This window comes from Mytilus edulis, chromosome 9 (assembly GCF_963676685.1).
Source record: "Mytilus edulis chromosome 9, xbMytEdul2.2, whole genome shotgun sequence".
In the NCBI taxonomy this organism is placed as follows: domain Eukaryota; kingdom Metazoa; phylum Mollusca; class Bivalvia; order Mytilida; family Mytilidae; genus Mytilus; species Mytilus edulis.
In genome coordinates, this window is record NC_092352.1 from 35,290,070 (window position 1) to 35,314,550 (window position 24,481).

Genomic DNA, 24,481 nt, shown 5'->3' on the forward strand with positions numbered 1-24,481 from the left:
GGGTTCTTATCATTAACTTCACGGTTTGAGTCGAACGATCACATAGACTTTTTAACACTGATGTCATTTGAAATATAATGCACAACCATTTCAATTTTACCTAATCGTATTTTTATAATTTATTTATGAGCATAATTAAAATCAAAGCGGTTCTATTAATCCCAATTTATACAATTCATTTAATTGATTGATTATTTTGTTTTTTACACCAAATTCACATTCTAACCTATCTTGATGGCTATTGTTTATACTTTAACGTGCCAGAGTTCCCTGAGTAAACCATCCAGCTAAGACAGGACTTTGGCAATTAAGATCGCAGTTAAACAAAGGGCAGTATTAATTAAGTGTGCACTTGTTATATCCTCATTTATTATAAGACAACCATTTGAGTAAACATTGAGAGTGCACATTCATACGTATACAAAACAAATATCAATTTCCCTAGAAAGTATTACCTGCCTGACAAGTGCCTGAACGTCGTCAATTGTATCTTCCTCGGTAGAAGTCAAGTCAAATTCTTCTTCAGTTGTAGTCGCTGATTTGTTACTCTGTTGTATTAAAAAGATACATTTTAAATGAGAAATCAACGCAAACATTTTTACAACCAATTGTTCCTTGAAAATCATATAAAGTTATATTAAATATTATGGTAAAATATACTGACATGCATATACTCGTCCAGATCACAAACTGACTTCTAGATATAAACTTGAGATTTTATAATGTTGAAATGATTTCCTGTTGATACCTACCCTTTATCATGTTTAATTCATATTAATTACGACACTATATATAAATATTTATAAAAACAGCAGGTTCACTACGACATCACACTGATTATCTGAAATGTAAGCTTCCCAGTTTAATAAATTCTAAGAATATTACACGTTACTACTATCATTTGTACAATATAATAATTGTACCTAGAATTCCGATCCTACTACAGAAACTCATAAAAGTTTCTTAATTTGAAAGCAAAATCCATCTAAAGTCATTTTAAATGAGGGAGTTAACCTTAGTTTCTTAATAATGTTCAAATGCAAAATACACAAACAATTTAATTTGAGTTGGTTGAATGTTATGGAATAACTGTTTCACATATAGTATCGGATATGTTCCTTACGTCGTACCTACAATCCCCTTCCCTTTCATGAATGTAACCTACCGAATTAGACTATTAACCGGATTTGTTATAACATGAGCAACACGAAGGGTGCCACATGTGGAGCAGGATCTGCTTACCCTTCCGGAGCACATGAGATCACCCCTAGCTTTTGGTTGGGTTCATGTTGCTTATTCCTTAGTTTTCTATGTTGTGTCATGTGTATTATTGTTTGTCTGTTTATCTTTTTTATATTTAGCCATGGCGTTGTCAGTTTTTTTTTCGATTTATGAGTTTGACTGTCTTTTTGGTATCTTTCGTCCCTTTTTTAATGGTATGTTATAAATTATGTCAGTACCGTAGTATTGACCACTGAGTTAATGATACTTTCGGGGACTGATAGTCCACCAGAAGCGGTATTGACCTGGTTCCATAAAAAATGAAAGTAAAGCTGGATATACATTCGTCAGGAACATTCAGAGCCGAATGTTTAAAAGTCACCGATGTATAAATACCGAAACAGTCGAAGAGTTATATGTATAAAAAATATATAAAATTTATTTCTTACCAGTAATATATTACTGTACATGCTCGCCGTTGATGAAATTAACCTTAGAACAGCAATGTCATTTCCGCCTGCTTTTGTGATGTTGTAACTGTCGTCGTATTCACCAAACAATTTATTTGCACCTTCCACATTTGTTGGTTCGAGTGATTCATCTCTTGTTACCTGTTAAGTTAAAGAAATACGAAAGTTAGCTGATGTAAACGAAATACTAAAAATAAACCGGGATACACTCGTCGATAGAATCTGACAACGCCTTTAAGAAAATGAAATGAAAGCAATGGTATTAAACTGAGTTGCTCTAGAAGGGTCCTTCTTAACTTATTACACCCGTCGTGTTACTTATGTGAAATCTTATGTTTAATATGTTGAAAGGTTAAGTCAAGGATTAGGTCACCTTAGGGCACCTTTCATCATCCATGTTTACTCTTTTATTACGAACAGAGTGAAAAGATCCCGAAATACAATCAAGAAAAAGAGGACGGGTATGTGGTCACGTAAATAGAAACATTGTATACGTAGTAAACACTGATATTTCATTATGGTTAACCAATTAGTACAGGCGTACGTTCGACAATGTTCAATAATATAATAGCTATTTGATGTAAGACATTCGCTAAAAATACAAAAATAAAGCCGGGAAATGTGTGTGTCTTGATGTTTATTTTTGATAAATTTCAACGGGAGATATATTTTTTTAAATAAATTTGTTAAATTTTACACTAAGTCGGAAAAAAATAACGTGACTGTCTAGTGATTTATTCTAATTTGTTTTCATTATTAACTATTAACAACTTCTAAATGGGAATTATTGATCTCCCCATACATGAACAGAGTGAATCAGATGTTTTGTAAGGAACGAGTTGCTGAAAGAACCATTACTGTCACTGCAGTTAAAATGTAAACCGTGAAAAAAGAAATCGTATTTGATTCAGGTATTCAAATTCGTATATGAATAATGCCTTCAAATAATCATCAGATATATCAAATTTAACCACCATTCAACGACTTATTATGAGTTGAACATGTGTGCTTTTACTAAAGACACTTTTTACGGAACAATTTTATTTAAATAGAGTATTAATACTTAATACGTTTTGGAATGCTATTCAGTAGTTACTTGGGGGCAATTGCATGTCTAGGTTTTTAACCAATCAGCAATGGGGTTTCCCAGTCACTGCCTCATCTGCTTCTCGTTTACTAATTGTTTTTCGAGATCATACTAATTAATCAATGAGATTCATAGCTAATTTTGAATTAACCAATCAGCGCTTAATTAGTAGGGCCTTTGTTTTATGCACACACAGACTCAACTATTCCTGAAGCAACGCTTGCTTGCAGCAGCCATTATTATTGGCATTTCTTGGTCCCTTGACTGAACTCTGTTAAGTGTAAATCAGGTGCTTTCATCTGCACTGTAACTCTTCAGCATTCGGTCAGGTCACCAAAGATATATCATACTGGTTATTGGTACAACTGACATATATACAACATAATAAGGGAGGATCTGGGTGGGACAGTGTTATGGATTAATGTAAAAAATACACATATAGAGAATACATCATCTCGTCTGTGTTGATATTATTATCATTGATATGGTCATAATATGAATTAACTGTTTACAAAACATTGAAACTTTTGTGATGCTAAGAATCTTCTACCCGGGAATAGAATACCATAGATGACTTTTTTTGATTCGAGTGTTTCCGTTGAGTTTTTTTGTAGACGAAACACGCGTCTGTCGTACAAAATTTAATTTCGAAAAATATGATGAGTTTGAAAAATATGATATGTTTGAAAAATATGATGAGTTCGAAAAATATGATATATTTTGATACGAGCGTCACTGATGAGTCTTATGTAGACGAAACGCGGGTCTGGCGTACTAAATTATAATACTGGTACTTTTGATAACTTTTATATACAATTATTGATATATAAAGGACATGTCTTATTTTCATCTAATTTTCAGACAAAGTCCGTAATCCACTTAAATAACAAGGGATTGACAAAATCCCTTTGTACTAATCAGGCAGATTGTGTAAATGCTATAAATGGGAATTTAATGTCTATTTAAAAGTGTTAAGGCGACAATAGAAATATTTCAATCCCCTTTACGTTTTATTACAGCCCACTGGATCCGGAAATGATTTTACTTAAACATTACTTTCATCCATATTCAAGAGTAAGAAAGTTTACATTAGAACGGGAAAGTTTACAAATAAGAGAAAAGGCTCGATTAACTATGCTATATATAAAGTCAACATTAGTATACCGCTGTTCGAATTTCATAAATCGATAGAGAAAAACACATCCGTGTTACAAACTAAAACTGAGGGAAACGCATCAAATGTAAGAGAACTACGACACAACAGAAACATAACATTAAAACGTAACACACACAGAAAAACGAACTATAATATAACAATTGCCGTTTCCCTGACTTCGTACAGGGCATTTTAAGATAAAAATGGTGGGTTGAACCTGGTTTTGTTGCATGTCATATCTCCCGCTTTAATGGCAATGTTAATTGTAACATTACAAAATGACAACATTACATGACAGGACTACAACACAAATTAATGGGAGAACATATAGAACAGAGAAACAAACGATTAATAGCCAACAAAGGTACCTGGTTAAAAATTTAATACGCCAGACACCCTCCATGTCCACACAAGACCAACCAGCGACGCCCAGATGAAAAAAGCTTGAAAGCCAAAACAAGTACAAAGTTGAAAAGCACTGAGGACCAAAAGTTCCAAAAAGTTGTGACCAATACGGCCAGGGACAAGAACATCATTTAATATTATTTTGAATAGATAATAATACATACTTTTGCAAACAGTAAATTTTATAAAATGACTATATAATAGATACACATGATTAAACTGAAGTGGTGACTAGCTAAAGAACAGAAACGGATAAATTTCAAAAATTCACAGCCTTGTTAGCCATAACTAGCGTCACGCTCAAAGTGACGTCACATTAAAAATCATATAAAATTAATTGGGTGTTACAATGTATTTGAAGTTCCAAAGGACAATTTAACAATATCTGATAGACGTACTAGGGTGGAACATAAATTTAGGCAAATAGCAATAAATAAAGATTTCTACAAATTTTCATTTTATCCTCACACTATTTCTGATTGGAATTCACTACCTGAAGTAATAGGTATATCTGAAACCCTGAAATCCTTCAAAAGTGGCATCTTCACTCTAACATTTGAAGGAGTTATCAAACTACCAAGCCACTGTACATAATGTGTATATGTTATTGTTAACTATTTTCCCTCATTATATTAATTTCAATTAAGTCCGTATGTACATAGCACACAAGTTCCGGGAAGTTTTACACTTCTACATAGCTGTCTATTCCCGTATTTGGAAGAGGAAGAACCACTTCTTGTTTTATTAATAATCACAAATGAGCATTACGAACCAACCAAAACTGAAGCTTGAAAGTACATTGCACTGGATGCTCCTTTCGTAAGTTACTGTTACTTGAGTGATTTCTAGAGTAAACTAAAGTGCGTTCTAAGGGTCAACAGTGTCAGCTCTACCAGTATCACAAGTCATGTAATCCCTATTGAGGTATACATTAATTGCTTGAACAGATTGGTAAATCATTTTCGTCAAATCCTAAGCCTAAGACATCAGCAAATGTTAAAACTACCATTCATAAAAATGTTTTGCCCTGAAACTCAATCTAATAAATTCTTTTAATAAGATACTTACGTTTACAGTCCACTCTACTGTTTCATAGTCTCCAAACCTATCAATTATTTTTACAAACAAGCCAACAGTATAATCGAAATCTGGACTTCCGGCAGGTAATCGCAGGTCAGTTGCTGTACTTTCTCCTTTATACAAGAAAAATCATTTTTAATTGTTACATTTATTTTATCCAATATATAGGGAATAATACATGGCAAAATCCGTATCATAAGCGGTATCATCCCGAAATACCAATATCAGCCAAGGGATGATATTGGTAGAGGGTGATACGGCATGTGATACGGATTTTACCATGTTTTATACGCTTTATCATATATTTCAACAGGGAAGTATATATGAAATGTTTTCTGATCCCTAGTACTTGGGTTACCTTCAGTTCTACTTTTGTCTTATTTTAAAAGCTTTAAAAGAACTGCTAAATTACTCATCTGAAGCACCTGGGTTACCTTACAATTTGCGTGCTGTTGTTTTATAAATATTTTGATTATTGTGTTTTTGTGTGGTATGTATGGTATTTTATTGAGTTCTTTTTTATAGTTGCATTTCATTTGTCAGAAATATGAAAACTCGACGTTTGTGACGTCATATGCCAAACAATGACGTCATTCAATTAATTGCGTCATGCCCGAATGACCATTCATTTCGGACCAATTTTGAGGAAAAATATTTCTGAAGAAGCTTGCATAAAAAATTGGTTTATGTAAAAATGAAAAAAATTAGTTGGGGTGTGATAATGGGTGAGATTAAGGTTAGGGGTGTGATAAAGGGTATGCTAAAGGGTGTGCATCAAAGTTGCGCGATATGGATTAAACAGCAGGCTATTTATCAAATGTTAAAAACTACTGTATTTACTACTAAATGTATTATAAATATAGAATAATACATGGCAAAATCCGTATCGCATGCTGTATCACCACGAGAAACCTCGGGGCTGATATTGGTTTCTCGTGGTCATACAGCATGCGATACAGATTTTGTCATGTATTATTCTGTTGATCTTATATTTAAATAGAATCAGATTGATATGATGTACGTTTTTTTTAAATCGTCCGAAAATGTAACCTAGAAAAGAACAAAGGATTTTCCAGTATTTTTTATAGACTTCCTTATTTGCTTAATATCCACATCGTAAAGCATTCTCTAACGATACTGTCAACTGTTCCTTCCTATAGAATACAACCTACCTTGTTGTTCAGTTTAATCGTCAATGGACAAGAGTGAGTTCCAACTAAAATACTTATTGTATCCATTTTATAAAAATCGCTCATAAAGTTATGGGGTAACATTTTTTTGAAAAATATCGATTTTTGTTGAAATTATATGACATTTCTTGAGACGAAAGTAACTGTTTTCTATGCCAAGAAATACAGCAACTGGACGTCATAGGTCAAACGGATTTAGCTATGCGATACTGATTTAGCTACGTAATACGGGGTATGAGATACATGGTATGCGATACAGGGTAGGTGATACAGACTGGAAAAAAGAACCTTTTTTAGATATACAAAATTGCTGTATTTTGTACTAAATATATGATAAATATATGCATTCCTTGACCTGTTAGAGTGTTTTGATATACGAACACGCTTATAAAAAAAATAACGCTTAAACAACTATCGCTCATTTTATTTTTCCTGGATTCTTCACCCGGAACGCTCAAACATTTAAACTTTATTTCATAGATGTATACACCATACATATAATTTTCTTCATTTTTTCCTTTTTAATTTTACAAATATAGCAGAAACGAATTACCTCCTTTATAAATTGATGTATTGGTGCTCAAATCCAGGTCGTTACTTCCTTTAAGATACTGAACAATGATGTACTCATACATTAGTGGTTCCTCGATGTCTTTAATTGCATCTCGTTTTGGTCGATCCGCTTCATCTTTCCAACCAAAACAATAAACTGCAAATTTCGTAGAAAATGCCTTTCCCGTAGGCACGATAGATCCATCTATTTCGTCTTCTGTTGGAGGGCGACCTAGAACTGTATATATTTACTTTGAAACTAGTATCATAACAAATGTTACGCTGATAATGATGAGCATTTGCCTTTTAACTTTTTTTAATACTAGTATACAATCTAAAATTTTGATTGCAAATTAAGGCCGTGTTCACGTTGACCTAAACTCGGTGTTGTGTTAGTGTAACTCACACATAGTCTAAACATAATTACGTTCCCATTGATAAAACTCAATGTGTACATGTAGTTTAAATCATGTTTTGTCTACATGCAGTCGATAGTCGATGTAGGCCTTGTGTAGGTTAAGTGTACACAAAACTAGACATTTAGAACATTATGTTTACCATGTATGTTTAAGGAATTTTTATATAAAACTGATACTTATAACACTTATTAATAAAGTTCTTTACCGAAATATTTGTCTAAACTTGATATATTTATTTGTTATAAAAACACTTTACGTAGCCTTATTAACCCCTTATCAAGACTCATCCATCATCATTGCCGAACACATAATTCATTTGAAAAGGTCTTTCCGAATCGACTGGACGTACACACTGACAGAAATGTTTGCCACTGGTCTTTACTCAAACAACGATTCACTCATAAATGCATTACTGAAAAAGGATGAGGTTAATTGTTTGTTTGTTTGTGTAGTATCTCAGATCCGTTATAATGTATGGGGAAACTTTGGATTCAGAATATTTGTTCATTCTAATCATCTTTATGACCCTATTTTTTTAATCAAATTGTGGAAAAATCCATCCCCCCTTTTTTTTAGTCAAATGGTCGTTCCCTAACTGCTAGAAAAGTTGTTCGAAAATTTGGTAATGAACATTTAAATGACATATAATTTAAAAGTGTGAACAAATCTTATGTACAGGTAGCTAAACAAGGTGTATAGATGTGAACAATTTAATGTGAAACTAGTGTACATTACATTAAACCAAATGTAAACATGTTTACTGTACACGGCGTTTGGTGTGAACACGGCCTAGTTTTATATGAATTACATTTGATAATTTTTATTACAAAATCATTAGAATACGTATAGCAGGATGAGTTTAAACTGCAAGTTGCAAATACAAGTCAGTTGTGTTGTAACTGTGTGTATATTTAAAAATTTGTGTCTACTTAGTTTCAATTATCACATGTACCAATTTGGTTAATATAAAGAACCTATAAAAACACTTTCACAAAAGCGGAATGTTTTGCCAGTTATATAACGGATGTCAAGTTGGTTCAATATTCAACATTCAACATTCAACATTCAATTTTTTTTTTTTTTTTTTTTTTTTTTTTTTTTTTTTTTTTTTTTCTCGTATCCATTTTCAACATTCAACATTCGATTTCAACTTTCAACATTCGATTTCAACATTCAACATTCGATTTCAATATTCAACATTCAACATTCAAATTTTTTTTTTTTTTTTTTTTTTTTTTTTTTTCGTATCCATTTTCAACATTCAACATTCGATTTCAACATTCAACATTCGATTTCAATATTCAACATTCAACATTCAAATTTTTTTTTTTTTCGTTCGTATCCATTTTCAACATTCAACATTCGATTTCAACATTCAACATTCGATTTCAACATTCAACATTCGATTCCAATATTCAACATTTCACATTCAAATTTTTTTTTTTTTTTTTTTTTTTTTTCGTATCCATTTTCAACATTCAACATTCGATTTCAACATTCAACATTCGATTTCAACATTTAGGAGATAACTGTATTGTATTTTAAGCTCCGACGGCATCAATTGGGGATTTGATGGTCGCAAATTAAGTTTACTGGCGACGCGTTAGCGGAGACAGTAAACGGGTATTTGCGACCATCAAATCCCAAATTGATGCCGTCGGAGCTTAAAATACAATATTGTTATCTCCATTCTAATGAAACTGACAGAAAACAACGTTAAAACATGAATTTAAAATCTGTCATATGCCGTCTGCGCTTGCGCGTACGTCCCATAGCATCAATTGTCAATTGATGCCATGTAAGAAAGTGACGTTATCCAATCAAAATGAACGTTACAAACGTTGTTGCATTAGAATCAACATTCGATTTCAATATTCAACATTCAACATTCAAATTTTTTTTTTTTTTTTTTTTTTTTTTTTTTTCGTATCCATTTTCAACATTCAACATTCGATTTCAACATTCAACATTCGATTTCAATATTCAACATTCAACATCCAAAACTTTTTTTTTTTTTTTTTTTTTTTCGTATCCATTTTCAACATTCAACATTCGATTTCAACATTCAACATTCGATTTCAATATTCAACATTCAACATTCAATTTTTTTTTTTTTCGTTCGTATCCATTTCCAACATTCAACATTCGATTTCAACATTCAACATTCGATTTCAACATTCAACATTCGATTCAAATATTCAACATTTCACATACAAATTTTTTTTTTTTTTTTTTTTTTTTTTCGTATCCATTTTCAACATTCAACATTCGATTTCAACATTCAACATTCGATTCGATTTCAACATTCAACATTCGATTTCAATATTCAACATTCAACATTCAAAATTTTTTTTTTTTTTTTTTTTTTTTTTTTTTTTTCGTATCCATTTTCAACATTCAACATTCGATTTCAACATTCAACATTCGATTTCAATATTCAACATTCAACATCCAAAATTTTTTTTTTTTTTTTTTTTTTCGTATCCATTTTCAACATTCAACATTCGATTCCAATATTCAACATTCAACATTCAAAAATTTTTTTTTTTTTTCTCATTCAAAATTTTTTTTTTTTTTTTTTTCGTATCCATTTTCAACATTCAACATTTGATTTCAACATTCAACATTCGATTTCAATATTCAACATTCATCATTCAATTTTCAACATTCAACATTTGATTTCAACATTCAACATTCGATTTCAATATTCAACATTCAACATTCAAAATTTTTTTTTTTTTTTTTTTTTTTCTCGTATCCATTTTCAACATTCAACATTCGATTTCAACATTCAACATTCGATTTCAATATTCAACATTCAACCTTCAAAAATTTTCTTTTTTCTTTTTTTTCTTTTTTTTTCTCGTATCCATTTTTTTCAACATTCAACATTCGATTTCAACATTCAACATTCGATTGCAATATTCAACATTCAAATTTTTTTTGTTTTTTCTCGTATCCATTTTCAACATTCAATTTTTTTTCTTTCTCGTATCCATTTTCAACATTCAACATTCGATTTCAACATTCAACATTCGATTTTAACATTCAACATTCGATTTCAACATTCGATTTTCAACTTTCAACATTCGTTTTCAACATTCAATATTCGTTTTCAACATTCAATATTCGTTTTCAACATTCGATTTTCAACTTTCAACATTCGTTTTCAACATTCAATATTCGTTTTCAACATTCGATTTTCAACTTTCAACATTCGTTTTCAACATTCAACATTCGTTTTCAATATTCAACATTCGTTTTCAACATTCAACATTCGTTTTCAACATTCGATTTTCAACTTTCAACATTCATTTTCAACTTTCAACATTCGATTTCAACATTCAACATTCGTTTTCAACATTCAACATTTGTTTTCAACATTCAACATTCGTTTTCAACATTCAACATTCGTTTTCAACATTCGATTTTCAACTTTCAACATTCGTTTTCCACATTCAACATTCGTTTTCAACATTGTTTTCAACATTTGATTTTCAACTTTCAACATTCGATTTCAACATTCAACATTCGTTTTCAACATTCAACATTCGTTTTCAACATTCAACATTCGTTTTCAACATTTAACATTCGTTTTCAACATTCGATTTTCAACTTTCAACATTCGATTTCAACATTCAACATTCGTTTTCAACATTCAACATTCGTTTTCAACATTCGATTTTCAAATTTCAACATTCGTTTTCAACATTCAACATTCGTTTTCAATATTCAACATTCGTTTTCAACATTCAACATTCGTTTTCAACATTCGATTTTCAACTTTCAACATTCGTTTTCAACATTCAACATTCGTTTTCAACATTCGATTTTCAACTTTCAACATTCGTTTTCAACATTCAACATTCGTTTTCAACATTCAACATTCGTTTTCAACATTCAACATTCGTTTTCAACATTCGATTTTCAACTTTCAACATTCGTTTTCAACATTCAACATTCGTTTTCAATATTCAACATTCGTTTTCAACATTCAACATTTGTTTTCAACATTCGATTTTCAACTTTCAACATTCGATTTCAACATTCAACATTCAACATTCGTTTTCAACATTCGTTTTCAACATTCAACATTCGTTTTCAACATTCGATTTTCAACATTCAAAATTCGTTTTCAACATTCAATTTTCAACTTTCAACATTCGTTTTCAGCATTCATCATTCATTTTCAACATTCAACATCCGATATCTGTGTATATTTGAGTCCATTTGTTTTTCATTTTGAAATATCAAAATAAAAAAATAAAAAACGAGAATGTTTCCATTGTTCGGTTTTGATTTTTCGAAAACCAAAATGAAAAACAAGTGTTTTCGTTTTTTGTGTTTTATTTTTGTAAAACCAAAACGGAAAACGAAAGTGTTTTCATTTTTTGTTTTTTATTTCACTAAAAACCAATTAAAAATGAAAATAAATTTTAAAGTGCAAGTTTCCATTTTTCGTTTTCTCAAAAAGAGATTAGTATTCAACTTCAATTATTAGCCGATTTATAATGGAAACAGTTTTCCTTTCTAGTTTCACATTATTTGTAAATTCTGTCACAGGAGGGCATTGTAAACCCTTCCATGAAGACATAACATAATGTAGACAAAATAAACCGCATGACTTCTGAATTGACATACGGTGATAAAATAATCAAAGACTTTCAAATTACCTTGTTCATACCTTTGATAAATAATAAATTATCATATTTAAATATTAAACGAATCACAAATTTAAATTGTACAATATAATATTAAGTACATAAAGATGGTACAAATAAATAGATTTGTTACAACATGACACTTATAAGGGAGGTAATTACTTTTTAAAACTGACAAGAAAACTAGCCTAGTCGTTAAAGTATACATGCACAGCGGTTGTCAGATCAAAAGTCTTTAATAACAATCAGGAACCGGGTGCGTGAACTTTACTTTTAAGTTTAGAAAGGTCGATCTAAGATTATTAGAATTGATGACCAACGTCCATCTGCCAGTATTGTCAGTACCGTGAACATCGAGGACGATAATATGTTTTGCTTGATAAATTGATTAAAAAACAATTTTCCGCAATTTCACAATTCAAACCTGGACAAGCATTCAATTATTTTGGCATTCGGAGCCTATAGGGTTTTTGTTTTGCTTATTTGTGAAGGCTACATATATGGTAACCTGAACTAGACGGCGTTGTTGGGGTATTATGTTATTGAGAATAGTTGACAAAAAATATAAATTATAGAGACTAGAATAATGGTGTAAAATATAAAGAGAAGAGAATAATTGGCAAAAAGTATTTAGAATAGAGAAAAATGGCCTAAAATATCAAAGAATACAGAAATTAAGAACCCTGAATTCAGACCATCATACTAGTTGCCTTAATCAATGTTAGTTTGTCTCTGGGAGATTTGTATTGGTTATCATACGGTTTCTCTTTATTTCGATGTCTATTAATTAAGATACGAGGTTTCATTATTTGCCAACATATTACATATCACATTATAACAAAAAATACTTTTATTTTTTGCAAACTACCATAGATTTGCGGGTTACTGTTCTGCATAAAACCACATTGGAGGCCACTTTTTTTTCAAGTGGACTTCAGCTAACCACCATACCCTGCCATTACCGAAAAGATTATAAAACACATTTCAACGGCCATACATTTGTCCGCACAATGTGTAAAGGGGAGCTGGGTAGGCTAGCTGATGTCTACTGGAGAAAAAAATCAAGGTTGTTATTTGGCTTATTTTATTTTCAAAAGATATGACCAAAGTCGGGGTCGGACACCCAACCCAACCCTTACCGAAAATGTAATAAAAATTGTCCGCACTAGTAGTACTGCAACCACAGGTCATTTTTTAAAACTTTAATGGTCCGGAAGAACACACACCTAAATTATATAACGACGGAAAGAGGAAAACATATAAAATAAGAAAAATTGGGTCGTAAAAATCCAGAGTGGTCACAATTTTGTGAAATTTAGGTTAAAGGTCAGACCTAAAAATATCAATAATTCAACCACAAGGACAAAAAGGAGAAATATTCTGATATTTATTCAATAGAATGCTACAAAAACAATTCGATCATAAGCATATGCTATAAACGATGTTAAAATGACAAATTTGACAACTTATATGAAGAGCTGCCATGACAAAATAGCGTTGATTTGGAACCTTCTGATTTTTTCCATTTTAGGCATAGCAAAAGAAGAAGTGGCCTTGTCCTTTTCACATCCATAAACTTTCATATTGTGTATAGTGTTTCACTAAAGTATATTACAGAATTATTTTCTAAACTATAAAACACCAGTTTATTAAATTATTTCAAATTTTTTTCTATCTTAAAAAAAAACAAAATTCAAGCGCTGAAACAGTGTTTTTAATTTTGCATCTTAAAGGTTGTGTATTTTGTAAAAAATAGTATCTAGTTATAGATAAATACATATTGTGTATTTGTAAAGTCTAAACAGAGCAGTTATAACACAAAATATACTATAGTCATCCGAGGCGAATGCGAGGTTGAAAACAAATTGGGTGTAAAACAAAGTCAGTTTGGTGCATGAACATTTTTTAGTGGATTAATCCTGGTAAAAAAAGTTAACTCATTATTTTTTTAAGGGAAGGATGAAAAATTACACAATGCAATGCCAATTTTCTAATGTTGTAATTCAAAATCAGTCATGATCCTAATATAACTTTTAAAAGCGATCGACGCACGATACCTGAAGTATTCATTAAGGAAGCTGGCTTGTCATGTTTTTGATTTTTTGTCAGATTTTCGGAATCCTCTGATTTTATCCATTGGAATGCCTTGGAAAAAAATGCCCGGTGACCCCCATTTTTTCTTTTGAAAATCTTTTACATGTATAATGATAAGTCATCTGCAAAAGATTTATAAAATTTTAATTACTTTTTAACAGTTTTTGAGAACGTCAATTGTCAATGATATACATGTAGCTATGAAAAGTCAAGAGAGAATATTTTCCCGCCTAAATTTCAATGGCTCATATCTCCAAAACAAGCACGGTGACCTATATATTTTTTCAGCTCTTTGGATTCCTTTATTGATTCCCTATCAATAGAAACTAGTGTTTTGAAAATTTAATTACTTTGAAACAGAGAAGCGAACTCCCTTAAATGGGGACATGAATCAATCTCTCAGTCATCATATGCGGATTAAGTACGCGTATAAGCATATTAACAAGACACTTCCCTTTTTTTATAAGAACAAGTTAGGCGCAGGACAGAGTTTGTTCATAGCACAGTACAAATGCCATCTGGAGCGTAAATACCGTCAAGATTCTGTCAAACTCGTCAGATATAGTCTTACCTAAATGCATAGGAAACATAAAAGCAATGTGAGTACAAAGTTTCGATCAATGTTCGTGACCCATATTCCCATATGCATATGCATGATATATCTGCACTGCCAATCCCAAATGTAATTGGGCGAATGTTGCTACAGAAACGATTGAATTTGTAATAGCCATACATTTAAGAATTTTTGTTAAATAAATTTTTAGGGACACTATACGGTTCAGAAGCGCCTTTGTGTTATTTTTCACAAATTAACTAACAAATGAACTTTTGAGCATAGGCTCCGTGTTGAAAACCGGACCGTGACCTATAATGGTTTACCTTAATAAATTGTGACTTGGATGGTGTGTTGTATCATTGACACTCATACCACATCTTCTTATATCTATTAAGAAGATATGCGGACATCATTTCCATAGAAATACCAAACCGAGGACATAGCTCATAAGAGCACTGGTGCCAGGGTGAAGTAGTTGTTCTTCTTTTAATATACCCTTGATATTTTCAGACACACCTTGGTGTAATTCTGAAAGTCTTAACATAGACTTTGATTTTCCTGCAGCATATATGGCATCCCCTATATAGAGCTAAACTCTATATTTCATATCCCTTAGCCCCACTGTGTCTGAATTGTAAGGTGTCACAATATCTAGTTAGTTCTGGAGTTTGGCAGTTTGTTAAGCATCAGAGACAATCTTGGGTAAATGTGATCGGTATATGTATTTGGTCGTGCTACATGAGAAAGGCTTTTTCTTATGGAAGAACAAATCACATCACTAACAATCGTTATTAATGAACTGACAGCAAGTTCAAATTCTGATTTTTCAGTAATTGTTTTACTTAATTGCACAGGTGTTGACCTCAATAAGTACATTTACTTGGTTATGCATGGATAAATGATTACTCTCATTAATTAGCACAGCACACCTTAAAAGACTGTCAACACGTTTAAAGGACTCAGTTTTGTGTAGTTTTCTGGGTTTTTTTCTGGTTTTTCTTTTACACAAAAACCCTGTTTTCCTATCCAAACTACGAGATCGTATACAAGTGTCAGGTTGTGAGGATACATGTCGATCAGTTTGATCACATACAGTATATGGATTTCTGTTGTTTCTATTTTAAAGTTCCCCAAGGGTGACTTGGGAAACGAAATATGATCACTTGGTCTTCTCTCGACCGGCAGTTAAACGAAGTGGGACGACCGTTTGGCTGTGCGGGATGTATCAAGTTCGCAGTCACGTCCGGTCAGAATGGGGACGTTTAATCCGATGCCTCGTGTAAAGGGAGTGCCACGTTCTCTGCACGTTAAAAACCCTTGCAACAACTCTTTGAGGGGTCCGTAGGTGGCCTGTTGCAACGGCAAGTTCTGTTCCAATCCAATATACCATCATTTTCCAGTGGCAGTCTAAATTTTCCCGACCAATTCCCGAATGACCTCTATTATGACAAAACCTACCTATTGTTTTTATTATTAACTTGTTCTCGTCCTGAAGATGCACGAAATATTTGCCACTGGACGTTAAGCAACCAACAATCAATCAATCAATCTAATTTAAAGACGCACCAATTTTGCCTTCTTGTGCAAGTCTCATAACATCACTGATGATTCGCCCAAGGACAGCAGAATATCAAGAGAAGTTGGTTTTAGCATCACCTTGTCACACACCAAATCTCTGCGAAACTGCAATAGTACTTTCCCCCCGATCACTTGCATGCATATTTATTGCTCTGAGGTTAAACATTTACATACAATGTATTTTCACACAATATCAACTATAGTCATCATCCTGAAAAACCCTTATCCGAAGGATTTGGTTAACTTTTATGAAAAGTCAAAATTTTATTAACACAAATATAACTTATTTACAGAAAATACACGAAAGAACTACTATATATATTCAAATCACTCAAAAATAAATAAACTTATCCTACAAAATCTTCATAATCACATCGAAACTATCAAATTGATTGTGAAGGAAAAAATAAATTGTGGAGCTGATTGACGGATAGACAAGTTTCGTAATTAAAAAAGGTACAAATGATGTTTTTATTTTTGAGTTTTTGACAAAATTGTTTGGAATTTGCCCAACAAAATTTGCATGCAGTATCGCAATAATATGTTTTGTCCTCTAAAATGTCAAATACTGTTTTTGAATCATATGTTTTCTCGTTTTCAAAGAAAAGGAGCGTTACATTTCTATCTAAAAAACAGCCAACTTTAAGTCTGAAAGTTTTACTTGGGGATGGTATTATATTTATGTCTTTATCATTCCGATGATCCTTAATGATATGTGCATAGAAAATATTTACGAAAATAGCGGGAAATTTAACAAAAAAAAATATTTTTGGATTTTAAGGCAACTACTCAAAACCGTAAATTGAGGGGTACCCCTATTAAAGGGATAAAATACAAAAATGTGACCATGGAAACTTTTTACGACCCAACGGAAATTAAAATATAGATATTATTCTATCATTTAAAACAATTTACAGCTGTGTGTTATTCCGGACCATTAAACTCGTTAACTAAGCGTCTTTTTCGATGTCAGTTGCACGACTATAGGTGCAAAGGGAAGCTTGATAGCAGAGGTTTACAGTAGAAAAAATCCAGGGTGTTGTTCTGCTTAATTTTTTCTTCTAAAGTAGTTCTCAACTTGATGTCGGATACCAAACCCGGATAGTTAATAAAAACAATTCTGCGGCAAAATACTTTTATCTGCACTAGGCAAAAACGTAAGCTAGAGATATAGGGCCTACTTGATCAAAATTACAAGTTTGGATATAGCTAGGATTGTTCTTTTTAAGCTAATGAATAATTTCCTTGCCCACCATACAAGTGATTACAAAATATAAACCTTTGGTCTAATAATAATCAAGCGAAATCCATTATTTCCGAGGTAGAATGTTTTGTAAAATCAGTTTTGTGTGGCCAAAAAAAAGTTAAAATCAAGAGTGCAACTTTCTTTTCTTTTAATGCAGAACAATTATTACTGTTCATGAACTATTTTACAGGATGCCGTGAATATGGAATTTCCGAAAGCTATATATTTCATAGAATAGAGCAATTTGTCATCTTTTAAAAATAATCATAACTATTTACGATTCTGTAAACACACAAAATTGTTGACTCTTTAAAATATAAAGCGTGCTGCACGCTGTATAAAATACTGAAAGCGGTTTATATTACCTGTATATAACTAATGAACCATAAATGAAATTTAAAAAAAAAATATTAAATGGTGTCTTTGACTACTTAACTGGTGATATAGTGGTTATTTATTAATAAAAACATTTGAAGTACGTTTGAGTCTTATGCAAAATGTGTGTTTATATATCTTTGAAAGCTGGATCCTGCCGACGGGCTGGTTAAGCCTAGTCTTACAAACTCCGCATTTTCATTGCAGCCGATTGCATTGAGTGTGTAGACAAAGGTAATATCATTGGTTACCTTTCTTGTTAAACCGTGAAGTCATTTAAATTTTTTAGGTAAGGTTCTGTATACTACCCTTCTGTGGAAGTAGCCTAGTCCTACAGGCAGTTTAATTGGTTATATGTCGGACCAGTCTACTCTTAATGGAGGGTAGTTTGCCTAACCTAATAATGACTTCACCATACAGCTACAATGTAGCAAGCAATCTAACCAATAATACCACATTTGCCTACACACTCACTGAATCGGCTGTAACGTCTTTACAATTACATGTTGCAACACCTTATAAAATTATTGGGCTACAATAAATGTTTGGAAAATTACGTCAATGTGCTTTCCCAAAGGGTTTTATGCAGAACATTTCCCGGAAATTTATAATGGTAGTTTGTAAAAACAATGTCAAATTCGAAATATAACTGAACAAAGAAGTTACATACATTCAAAAGGTTGAGATATTGAAGGCCAAATAAGTTTTTATATTTCACATTCTTGCATGTCTTATATATAGTTACCAGACAGTCATTAATATAATTCTAAGGCAAAAGTAAATGTAGAGTTTCATTGGTTAAATGAAGACTACAATACAAATAAAGGATTCTCAAATGATCATTACTTTTGTTTGTAGTACAATGAGCAAATCCCGCAATCAATCAATCAATCAATCAAGCAAGCAATCAATTAACAAATCAAGCAATCAACTAATCAATTATTCAATTAATACAATTGAGAATGGAAATAAAGAATGTGGCAAAGAGACAACAGCCAAACCAAAGAGCAGAAAACAGAAAACAACCGAAGGCCACCAATAGGTCTACACTAAACTAAAATTAAATTAAAAAAAACACCATAAAACAACTAACAAAGGCCAGAGTCTCCTGACTTGGGACATACGCAAAAATTGCGGCGGGGTTAAACATACTTTGTGAGATCTAAATCCTCCTACTATACAACTATACAACTATAGCTATCCAATGTAGAATAAACAAACACACAACAATTTGCACAGTAACACTCAGTTTAAAAGAAATCCTAGTCCGATGTCGGAATAGGTACCAACAAAAAAACTACGCAAAATGAAACTAATTCATAAATTAAACTACTAGCAGTAACTGACATGCCAGCTCAAGACCCCAATTAAACCGATCAAAAGATTATATAGATATAAGAAGGTGTGTTATGAGTGCCAATGAGACAACTCTCCATCCAAGTCACAATTTGTAATATGGAATATGTGTACTGTGTTTCAAATTGATTAGACTGCAACTTCATCAAAAACTACCTTTACCAAAAAACTTTAACCTGAAGCCAAACAGGCCGATGAACGGAAGAACGAACGGACGAACAGAACGAACAGCATGAAGTCCATAAATGGAACGTAAAAAATGTGCTGAAATTGAATGAAGGTCTGGTAAATCTCAATGAGACCATAATCGGCATATCCAAATAAATTTCCCTAAGGTCACAAACAATATCTTTCACTTAAAGATATATTGCCACTTCTTCTGCAATGTAGTATTTATCAATAATAATGTAAAAGAAACTGAATGCATGTAAATTAAAAATGATCAGGGCAGCAAACTTAGCAGTCCTTTCAATACCAATCAAACACTATAAAAATATTTTTTGAATATTGTTCTCATTGGTATAAATAGTAATTTTGTTATCAGTAACTTAAAACCATATCAAATATCATTGTTTTACACATCAAGGTACTACAATCTGTTGTTATCTATGCTTCTCTTATTGTTAACAACGTCTTTATACTAAAACCACTGGATGTGGATTTGCACTGATTGACATATTTGTCTTAGATACATGATTTTTGTATTAGTTTTTATTGGCTTTGAACTAGCTGTCAGTAACTGCGATTACTCTCGGATCTGTATATTTTGTCCCTTTTACAGCGGATGATCGTAAAGTCATTCCGGTCTATTGTTGCGAGTCAGAGAGCTTTCCTTTACGTAACTTGCGTGTGACTTGTAACCGATCTATAATCTATAAATACGCGGAAACCAGAGCTCACACCGTGTTGGTGGGTAGGTGATGACTATATGATAAGCTCAGGATGTCTTTTTAAATGTTGCATACGGTGACTTGGTGATGTCTTCATTCCATGCATTGTCCCATTACTTTATATAGACAGCTTATCAGTCAACCTGATCTATCAAAGTAGCTCTACTGTAAAGTAAGACTAGAAACAAGATATACACTAACTTAGATTGGTATATACATGTACATGTATATGTATTATACTCATATAAATTCAAGTCAAATTTATATTCTAAAACAACATAAAAATAAAAAAGTGTAAAAAAAATTGCTTTTAATATATTTTGTTTGTGAGTGGCTATGTTCAAAGGCATGTTTTCTAGTCTGGGTTAAGAATAAACTATTAGCTATGATTATGTGTTTTATTATGATATTTTGCACGGGAAAGGCGGGGGATAGACAGGTTCTAAAAATGAAAAGTCTTACCTGATGTATAGAAAACAAAACACGCACAAGGAAATAGTTCCGCTAAAGTACCAATAGGTGAAATATACTGTTGTTTTCCCCGCCCGAAAAATGCTTCGGACGCAATGAATATCTATGATGAGTATAGTAATAAACTTTATACATTTTGTAACAAGGACGCAAAAGAACTTCAGTAACCATATGTTAACATATTATGAAAGCTCACGTACTTATTTATAATAGAGATAAATAAAGAAAAAAACGTATGAAAACCAATAACAATCTACCAGGGACAAAATAACGAGGACGTTACGCACGGTATTGGTGCCACTTAGCGTTACACGACGTTTCTAATAAAACAACGATTTTGACGTTGTTTCACGGAAAATTTCAAACGTTGATCTTATATTTTACTCATGTGAAATGCCGCTTTAAGTACAGAGATTTTCGAAGTTGCTTCTTTATATGGTTTTATTTTTTCAAGCCGGTGCAAATACAAAATTCCATTGAATTTGAACTGAAATTTTTTTAATTGTTTGAGAAGAATTATAGATGCAAGAATAACACAAAATAACAATTTGATGTCTTGTTAAATGATTGAAATATATAAAAAGATGTGGTATGATTGTCAATGAGACATCTCTCTACAAGAGACCAAAATGACACAGAAATTAATAACTATAGGTCACTGTACGGCCTTCAAAAGCAAAGCCCATATCGCATAGTCTGCTATAAAAGGCCCCGAAATGACAACGTATAACAGTTCAGACGAGAAAACTAACTGCCTAATTTTTGTAAAAGAAATGAACGAAAGAGTCTGTTTTGTACATATTTTTTGTCGTTTTTGTATCTTCAAAATGTTTTAAAACATTAAAACTTAGTTTGATACTATGAGTGAAACAAATGCAGGACAAGTCTGAGGCGAATCTCTTTACTCTTAGGACGAGCGTGCTTACAACATATCACATTGGCTGTCTTTGCTTATAACCTTTTAAAAACAGTGACTTATACTTACATTATAATGCATATTATTCATTTTAACGTATAAGTAAGACCACAATCTTAATATCAACCACGATTTTATACAATTATTTTCATTTTACTAGATGTGTATTTTTAAGTAATTGCTATATGTGCATGTTTACATGGATCAAGGTTTTTTCTCAAGCTAACAACTATGGACCAAGAATACATTCCATGCACTTTTTATATACTATTGGTTATTTTTGGTTCAGCTAGCGCTTCCATTTTCAACATATAACAGAGTATATCGGTTTACACTAAATCTTCTTTGACTTAAAAAAAAAAATAACGTTTCCGAACTGATTATTTTTTATGTTTTCGGTTTCAATCTCTTTGGTTTCTATATTCGTATTTACATTGTTTTACAAGTAGTATCAACGTACTGAAGTACTGAACATCGGATGACCGCAAGTTCTTGTTGATGGTCACAAGCAGTTGTCTCAGAAAGAAATCACATTTCTATACCTGAAACTGAGATTTATGTACAGATATCTATGTTTTTATAAGACAAGAATAAAATTAATGACAGGGAATTCAACCTCGCTGCTTTAATATCTATTACATTGTGGTGATACAAATCAGTATAATCTGATGTGTTGTTTATATTTATATTATATTAATATTTGTATATAGCAGTTACATGTATGTATAATTTTCATGGTATAACATTCTATTCTACGATTCTAATAAAAGTGCAGTACACATGCATGGTGGACACTCTTCTATCACAATTCGATTTTTCCAATATATTGGATTTGAGAAGACATTCATAATTTCCAACAAAACTTTCTTGTGATATTCTTCCGCATGCGTTAACACATTTCTTTTGTACGTGTGCATAGATTTTAATGCATATAAATATTTCTAACGACACAATATGTTTGTATTATTAATTTCCGTTCTTATTAGTATTCATTGCAGATATGAATTTATAACAAGCGATAAGATAATTATTATGTTATTTTGTAATCGATGATATATATCCGCGTATTTATACGATCGGTTACCAGTCAAAAACGAAATTATGGTTAAACTTCATTCTGTCACACTTTTTGTTGAGCCTGCGATTAACAGCATAAGTAGGCTAGACACTGGGTTCCGCGAAACCCTTAATAATGTTTCTCTATATACTCTTTAAATTATGGTGTGAGCCATTTTTCTCTATTCTTCATACTTTTTGCCAGTTAACTTATTCTCTTTATATTTGAACACCTCATTATTCTATGTTATTCATTTTTGTTCCATTGTCTCTAATATTCAATCCCCGCTATTCTCTATTCCTTAAACGCCATCCACACCTTCTAGTTTAAGTGACCATATAGCCTTCACAAATGAGCAATATTCATACTGAATAGACTCCGAATGGCAAAAAAATTGAAAGCTACTCGCGGTTTTAAATGTGAACTTGCAGAACGTTTTGCGACAATACCGGCAAGGAACCGGCAGCCCTGTGTTTGTTTTTGAGGGGAAATAAATAAGCGGAACCGGACCATTTATACCCATTTTACAATAGCCACAATAGTAATAGAGGATAGTCACTGTTATGTCTTATCATCTTAGATCATCTCCAAACTTAAGACTAAAGATCACGCACCCTTATTGTTTAGATTGAAAAAGACTTTTGCATATGATCCGTCGACATAATCTCCGATTAAAAAAATTTTGATCTGACAATCTCTGACCTGTGAATCTATACTCTAAGTTTAACGTGCTAGTTTTCTTGTAAGTTTAAAAAAGTAATTACCTCCCTTGTTAGTGTCATGTTGTAATCAATCTATTTTTTTGTACCATCTTTATGTAATATTATATTGTACAATTTAAATTTGTGATCTGTTTAATATCTAAATGTAACAAATTAATCTTTATCAAAGATATAAACAATTTAATTTGAAAGTCTTAGATTACTTTATCACCGTAGTTCAAAACAAATGTTGAATCTTAAAGCCAAGCGTTGAATGATACAATTACAAGAATGTCAAAATCCAATATTGAGAATCATAACATTTAATTTCTAATTATTGTGCTGATTATATATGTGATTTTACTTCAAAACATTGCCTTGTGATATTTTTGTGTAATATGTAATATATTTGTTGAATATATATGTTGAAGAATTGAATAAAGATAAAAAAAAGAATGGTAATTTTTGAAAACAAATTGTGAATGTTGGAATGTTGAATAAATCGAATGATGAAAACGAATGTTGAATGTTGAAAACGAACGTTGAATATTGAAAACGAATGTTGAAAGTTGAAAATCGAATGTTGAAAAATGAATGTTGAAAGTTGTAAATCGAATGTTGAAAACGAATGTTGAATGTTGAAAACGAATGTTCAATGTTGAAAACGAATGTTGAATGTTGAAAATGAATGTTGAAAGTTAAAAATCGAATGTTGAAAACGAATGTTGAATGTTGAAAACTAATGTTGAATGTTGAAAACGAATGTTGAAAGTTGAAAATCGAATGTTGAATGTTGAAAACGAATGTTGAATGTTGAAAACGAAGGTTGAAAGTTGAAAATCGAATGTTGAAATCGAATGTTGAATGTTGAAAACGAATGTTGAATATTGAATGTTGAAAACGAATGTTGAATGTTGAAATCGAATGTTGAAAGTTGAAAATCGAATGTTGAAAGTTGAAAATCGAATGTTGAAAACGAATGTTGAATGTTGAAAACGAA

The 24,481-nt window shown here is 31.8% G+C and overlaps 1 protein-coding gene across 1 annotated transcript in view; it reads right to left on the reverse strand.

The window, feature by feature from the left end:
* Positions 1 to 24,481, reverse strand: part of LOC139488233 (uncharacterized) — a 126,179-nt gene that overhangs the window by 19,193 nt on the left and 82,505 nt on the right. Inside the window, exons 8-11 of the mRNA XM_071273714.1 lie at positions 7,163 to 7,399; positions 5,408 to 5,532; positions 1,671 to 1,832; positions 456 to 548 (exon numbers count right to left, since the gene is read on the reverse strand). Of these exons, the coding sequence (XP_071129815.1) occupies positions 456 to 548; positions 1,671 to 1,832; positions 5,408 to 5,532; positions 7,163 to 7,399 (617 nt within the window). The remainder of the gene's footprint in view (positions 1 to 455; positions 549 to 1,670; positions 1,833 to 5,407; positions 5,533 to 7,162; positions 7,400 to 24,481) is intronic.